Raw genomic sequence first — 7,698 nt, forward strand, 5'->3', positions numbered from 1 at the left:
CATGTTTATAATAAAACATAAAAAATAAAATAAGCATTCATATTGTATTATTCTTTCCTAATAACAAAAAGAAAGAAAAGAAACAAAACCTTTAAGGATTCGGCCAAAGCTAAGCTTGATTAAGGTATGTAACTAGCTAGGTTTTTGATAATTTTTACGTTTTTGAGATCGTTGCAGGGTAATGTACAAAGCCCATGCTTGAAATTCTGATTTTGATGATAATTTTGAGTTATGCCATTGATGAATAATTGAGCTTTATGATGTTAGTTAATGAAATATGAAAGATATGTTTTGGATTAACATGTTTTGTATTGGAATTTTTGCTGATTTTGAGTAATTAGGACTAAATTGAAAAAATAATAAATTGAGGGACTAAAATGTGAAATAAATGAAATGTATGGACTTTTATGAATACAAGTAACATTCGGCCTGAGCATTGTGTATTCAAATTTTGCATGTTTTGTGTATTGTGAAATTTGGATTAAATTGTAAAAAGTGTAAAATGTCAGGGTAAAATAGTAATTTACCCATTTATGTGTTTTTGAACTAAATTGAGTGAAAATATGTTTGAATGAGTTTAATTTGAATATGTTTAGATCAAGAACCAAAGAAATTAGATTTGGATCGAGGGAAAACCAAAGTTGTCAATTAGTCGTCCCGTTTTGATTTTTGTTGTCCGAGGTAAGTTTATAAGCAAATAGATGTTGTTTATTTTAAATAAATATGAGCTTATTATGCTGAAATGGATTATGTGAAGTATATATGTTGTTAGTCGAATGTGTATATGCTAAGGAGTTATATTTACAAATTCGTTTCGACCGCTTTATGACGTCCAAAAGCCCCGTATAAACCTTAGGAATAGCTAGGATACATATGTCATGACATAGGATTTTCGATATGTGTTCTCGTGTAAGACCACGTCTGGGACGTTGGCATCAATATATGTGGTTATGTGTAAGACCATGTCTGGGACATCGGCATTGTATTTGATTCGTGTAAGACCCTGTTTGGGACAGTGGCATCGATATGTGATATCATGTAAGACCACGTATGGGACGTTGGCGTTGTACGATATATGTGATTATTTGAGTATCCTATTATATTTCGAATGGTTCAACTGGAAATGATTAGTTGTGATTGAATGTGTAAAACGAGCTAAAGTGATCAAGTATGTGATAGCTTACTATCTATTTGAAATAAGGTAAGTAGGTTACTTGATATGTGTTGCAAATCATATATGATGTAAATGAAAAATATATGTGTTAATCATATATGATGTAAATGAAAAATATATGTGTTTATGGAAAGTACATTCGGCAAAAGGTTATATATAATGATATCATATTTGTGATCTATGTGCAAACATATATAAATGATTGTATTCAGCCTTATGAATATAAATGATAATACTTATGAAATGATTCATGAATATATGTATATGAGTTTATGTATATTTGGTTAAATAATGATATTATGGTTTTGAGATTGAATGATATATTTTGATATTGGATATATGTATATTCGACTAATTGAAAGTATATGTTATATATGAAATTGTAAGTTTGAAATTTTAGTATGAATTGGCTTGGTTAAATTGGATTGATATTGTTATTGAGTTATTTATTTGCTAATAACTTACTAAGCTATGATAGCTTACTGTGTGTGTATGTTTACCTCTATTGTTTTATAGATTTTGGAATCAAGTTACAAGCTCGGGGATTGTCAGCAAAGTCTATCACACTATAGACTATTTTCGGTACTTTATAAGTTAAATTTCGAACGTATGGCATGTAATAGCTAGATAGTGTTTGGAAATGTTGGATTTTGGTTTGTAATATATATATAAGCCATGCGCAAATGGCTTGTTTATTTATGTTAGGTCCGGTTTTAAGTTTGAATATACTATGGATATGTTTGGTTGTGGTTTTCATGTTTTGGCCATTATATATGTTTATATGTGAACCATGGTTAATATATCTTTGTCAATGTTAATGAAATTATGCCAAAGTATATGTATTTGGTGTCATTGGTATGATGTGAAACTGTGATTGGATATTTTGTTGAGTTATATACTTAATATATAAGTGGAATATATTAGGTAAATAGCTATGATTTGAAGTATTGATATTCGGTTATGTGATGAAGTAGATATGGATAATATTTGTATACCTTATTATTTTTGGTGTAATGAATAGCTTGTGAAACGACCATGTTTTGATTCGGCAAATAGGTGAATTAACTTTTGGTGGATGTTAGATAATTGGGGTGACATGTATTTGATATTAAAGTTGGGTTGTTTTGGCTATATGTATATTGTAAAAGCCCAAATTTAACCGGGCTGAAAGCAGAATATGAATAAATAAATATTTATTTAAAAATGTCCATTAAAGTCTATTTACAAATAAACAGGCCTCAAAGCCTGGTGAGCCCAAAGCCCGTTACACTTGTAACCTAATCAGGCCCAAACTACCCAGCAGACCCACAAACACCCGTGACCCAATTAAAACTAGCTAGCTCAAATTCAAAAAGCCCAATTGGCCCAGCTTGTTACACCAAGGCAGAAAACCCTAGGGTTTCTGCCTTTCTCCTCGCGCCGCAAGCAGAAGCTTCCAGAAGCAATTTCAACGGATGCGTCTGCTCGTCTTTCACGACGTTTCAGTAACCCTCCATCAGCGCCGTGATCAGTGCACGCGTCTACACCAGCATGGTCACTACCGGATCCCTCGCTCGATTGCCTGCAAGAAAAGGAAACAAATAGCAGATACGCGAAAAAGTAGAGTAGAAAATGGTAAGGAAATCACAGCACATCAGTCAAAGATACAATAGAAATCAGAGATTTCTTTCCTTATGTAACAAATCCGTAGGCTATAAAAAGCCTTTGTAACTCTTGTAACGATTACACACACACAGATACGGAAATAAAAAACGAATACAAACAGTTTCAAAGGTGATAATCGAGTGACTTGTTCTCTATTTTTTTTTTTGCCCATATATATGAACTGTTTAGCAAAATACTAAGGGTATTTGAAAAGGAGAAGAACTACCTGTTTTGGATATTGAGAGATGAGGATTTTTAAACCCTCCGATCTTCATATACAGTGGCCCTTAGGGCGGCGCGTGGGCACGTGGACCGGCGCGTGGCGTACGAAGGCTAGAACTGGAGCTCCCTTCCTCTCTCTCTTTCAGAGAGAATTTTTTAGTTTTTTTTTAAAAAATCGGGGTTCAAATGAATTTTAAGCTGAGAAGGTAGCTTATATAGCTTGAACGAAACGGCGTCGTTCTACGACCCCCAGGATCCGCGTGTTGACCCGATTACCCGGGGAGGATCCGCGCATTTTTTAAAATTGGGTTAATTTCCCAATCGGTCCTTCTACGTTTACAATTAAACTTTATTTCATGTATGATTTGGCCCTATTATTTTATTTTAGTTTTAATTAGACCCTGACAGTTGTTAAATTATATTCTGAGAAACGTGGCCGTTTTGGGAATAGGGTATTTTGCCCAGTGAGTCCCTCTAATTTTACGCGCGTTCTAAATAGGGCCTCAATTCAGTTTTGTTTCTTTGAAATTCGCCTTGTAATTTTGTTAAACTTTAAATTTAGTCCTATATTTATTATTCTATATATATATTTTATTATTTGCTTTATTTTAATTTTACTTTTATATTATATATTATAAAATTATTTTATTATAAGTATTATTTTAATTATATATTATTATTACTTATTATGTATTATTTTTCTTAAATATTATTTTACATCTCTTTTATATATTATTATATTTTCACATATATTATATTTATTAATTATATATATATATTGTTTTATATGTTACTTTATATTATATCTATTATTTTTCTTATATGTTTATATTACATTTTATTATATAATCTTTATTATGTTTTATTTTTATGTTATTTATTGTTTTTTTATATATATCATGTATCGCAAATTATATTATTTATGTTTATATTATATATATTACTTTAAAAATGTATATTATTATTTTTAAATTATCTTTTTAACTCACATTATATGCACATTTCATTTTTTTTATATTTATTCACTATACATATATTATTTCATTTTAAACTAATATTGTTATATTATGAAATCTCTTACATACTTTCAAACCAATATATTATTATATAATTATTATTCTTTTATTCTTGTTACTATGTTATTATATTATATATTATATATTATATACTATTTTAAAATGGTTATGAAACGTCTTGTTTTTTAATTGTATGTATATTTTGTTAGCAATCAGTTACTTTTTTTATTAGTTCTTCTATATGTTTTATATTGTATGTATCATGTATGTGTTAAGTTTATTTTTATTATAATTATATGCAAATTGACACTATTGGTATATCATACATTATTTGATTATGTTTTTATGTCATGCATCATTTAAATATTATTCCGTATGTTTATATACTTTGTTTATTCATTTTCAATACATGCTATACATATATCTTTGTTTGCATTCTTTTTGCTTTATATATATTATTCTTTTTATCGTAGTATTCATTTTTTATCTACCTAGTACAATAATATATTATTATGATTTATAATGTAGTACACTTCTCCATACATCATCTTTAAAAAGACAAGGCTCCAAAATTTTCAAAAAAATATAAAGGCAATGCTTGGTGTTTGGAAATTTCGAAAAAGTAATGCCCTAACTTATTGGGTTGCAACTTTCCTCGTTAAGTTTGAATAGTCAAGTACCCTTCTAAGTTTTTAAGATTTTCAAAATACGAGCAACTGTCTTGGAATTTCAAAGCGTTGTGTCCTAACTTATTGGATGTGGCGATTTGTCGTTTCGAGATAGGGATTTCCAAAAGGTTAACTTAGTGTCAATGTTTTGATACGAGTGAACCCAAATTTTCAAAATCAAAGAATTTTAAAGAGGATTACATCTTAAAATTTTTTAAATTTCCGACATTAAAGACATTTGATAATCAATTAGGTATCAATTTTGGGCGTTACGAGGGTGCTAGTCCTTCATCGTACGTAACCGACTCCCGAACCCGTTCTTTTATTCCGTGGACCAAAACTAATGATTTTAAAACAAAATGTTTTAAAGGTGATCCAATCACACCTAAAAAGATTGGTGGCGACTCCCGTTTTCATTTTTAAAATCGATTCCCATTTTCCAAGACTCGATTTAGAAAATGGTTTCGACAGCTTGGGGACTCCACTGGGGACTAATAAGAGAGTCAAGCCGTGTAATTGATTATCTCTTGTCTTAATGTCGAAAATTAAAAATTTTAAAATTTAATCCTCTTTGCATTACATATGTTTGTATTATTGCATGTGTTCTGATATGCATTGCATTTGCATGACCGCTGTGGTCACACCCTTAAGTTGGAGTGAGAAGCTACACCTTCGTGAGGTTTTCGCCTTCGTGCAGGATAGTGGATCACTTTTGGGATACATCCGTACCTATGGTTTCGTGAGATTTTCATCTCCGTGTAGCCATAGGGAAATGTATTCCCCTGAACTGAACTCGATTCAAATGAGCCTATAATGGGTGAGGATCGAGGAATCTGCTGGTTCAGGTACCTCAAACTTTAGAACCAACCTCATATAGAAAAAAAAAACCGTAAGAGCCCAACTTAGTTAGAGTTAAACTTTAGATACTACCCTTGTAAATTATTGTTGAGATTTATTGATATCATGTGAAACTGACTATTTCTTTTCTTTTGTTTGCATGACATTTTGCATTTACAAAGGTATCGATTCACGGTCGGTGTCTAAATTAGAGAGTTTTATTATGGAGAACGGACTTCTTGATAGAGTGGAGGGCAATGCCAACGTCCATAGATGGTTTGAGCAAACTCAGTTAGAAAAGGGAGATAGTATAGCTGCGGGATATGTGTCGGAGCTGTCAGGATATACTCACATCAGTGTTACGCAGAATAATCTCCAAGAGCTTAAGGAGATTTGGGATCAATGGGGCAACGAGACTAAACAGTTATTTTACGGTAATTATGGAGACTTACCTTACTTGCTCGATGTTCAAATAGATGAGCACTTGTTCCGAGCCCTCGCTCAGTTTTGGAATCCAGCGTACAGTTGCTTTACTTTTGGGGAGGTAGATTTTGTGCCTACCGTTGAGGAGTACACTGCCCTGTTACGTTGTCCCAGGTTCCAGGAAGATAGAATCTATTCTAGAGCTGTTAATGTCCCTACCTTTTGGAAGAAATTGATGGCTATTACATGGATAAGCGAGCAGTGGACTACTGCCAGAATTAAAGAGAAGGGCGAGTGCAAGTGCATTTCATGGGATGCTTTGAAGGATCTGATTTTGACACACCCTGATGAAGCAAAGAGGGTAGATGTTTTTGCCTTAAGGTTGTACGGATTGATGGTGTTCCCTAGGGCTTTGGGATATGTGGATGAGGCAACCACGGATCTTTTCCATAGACTCAGTAAGAGGGTCACCTCTGTCCCTGCAATATTGGCAGAGACATTCAGGTCCTTAGGCGCATGTAGGAAAGCTGGCGCAGGCAGGTTTGTTGGTTGTGCACAATTGCTTCTAGCTTGGTTCTATAGTCATTTTCGGTTGATAGATAAGGTCGTTTGTCGGGTTTTCTTCGAGGATTACTCACCGCTGAAGGACATAGTCGCTTCAATTAGGAGAGTTGATGTTCCAGAGGAGAATTGGATTGCACTACTTCAAAATCTTCAGTCAAAAGATGTTGAGTGGAGAGCTCCGTGGATGATTCCTGGTAAGATTCTTTACCGTTGCGGCAGTTTCAATTGGGTCCCTTTATTGGGAATTTGGGCTGCCATTGGTTATGCTCCTTTGCTCGCGTTAAGGCAATTCGATTTGAGGCAGTTCGTGCCAGCAACTCATGGGCTAACTCAAAGTGAGTTCGCATATAGAGGAGCCGATTACAAGAAAAGGGTCGGTGAGATCTCTAGCGCTTGGAACAAGACGTGCCGATTGAAAGGAGTAGCTATTGGCCATGCTACGACTCCAGAATATGTTGAATGGAGAGGAAGAAGGACCAATGATAACATTCTTGAGCCAAATCTGGAAGGAGCTCGACCGATGGAGGAATATCTGCAAGTGATGCCCTCGGAGTTAGAAATTATGAAGCAAGAATTTGAGAGGAATAATCTGGAGCTCGAGAAAAGGATAGCAAAGCTTGAAGAGGAAAAGATGTACTTGAGTTTAGATATTGATGTCCAGAAGATGGAGGTCGAAAAAGAAAGAAAGGAAAAGAGGAAGATTGAAGAGGATAGAGATGACTTGAAGGAACATTACAAAAAGGCACAGGTATCCTTGAGAAGAGCGAAAATAGGAGGGTCTTCAGATCAGTTACAGAAAAAGGTCCAAGAAGGAAAGGCTAGAGCTGAGTACTAGGAGAAGAAGTTTTAGGAGATGCAATCGCGAATTTGGCATTAGAAGAAGAGAATAAAGGGTTGAAGTCTAAAGTAACTGAGCTTGGAAGATCCCTTCGTTGGCATCACAACCATGATTCTACGGTCAAGTTAAAAGAGCTAAAGAGTAAAATTGAAGATTTGGAAGTAGCATTGCAGGAAGGTAAACTTCAGATCGAGCAACTCGAGATGCAAATAGATTATCTAAAGGGAGAGCTTCATCAGTCTAGAGGGGCAGATTAGAGAAAGGGATCATGTCATGGAAGAAGCCATAGCTCAGATTCAAGAGGTTGCTGAA

General features: G+C 33.9%; 1 protein-coding gene across 1 annotated transcript; it reads left to right on the plus strand.

Moving 5' to 3' along the window:
- The first annotated feature begins 5,784 nt into the window (after positions 1 to 5,784).
- Positions 5,785 to 7,383, plus strand: LOC107917451 (uncharacterized). Its single transcript, XM_016846805.2, has one exon. The coding sequence runs from the start codon at positions 5,785 to 5,787 to the stop codon at positions 7,381 to 7,383; it is 1,599 nt and encodes a 532-aa protein (XP_016702294.2).
- The last annotated feature ends 315 nt before the right edge of the window (positions 7,384 to 7,698 follow it).

Source organism: Gossypium hirsutum, chromosome A01 (genome assembly GCF_007990345.1).
Source record: "Gossypium hirsutum isolate 1008001.06 chromosome A01, Gossypium_hirsutum_v2.1, whole genome shotgun sequence".
In the NCBI taxonomy this organism is placed as follows: Eukaryota; Viridiplantae; Streptophyta; class Magnoliopsida; order Malvales; family Malvaceae; genus Gossypium; species Gossypium hirsutum.

Coding starts and splice junctions, on each gene's coding strand:
- LOC107917451 (XM_016846805.2), top strand. CDS start 5,785: ATGGAGAACGGACTTCTTGATAGAGTGGAGGGCAATGCCAACGTCCAT.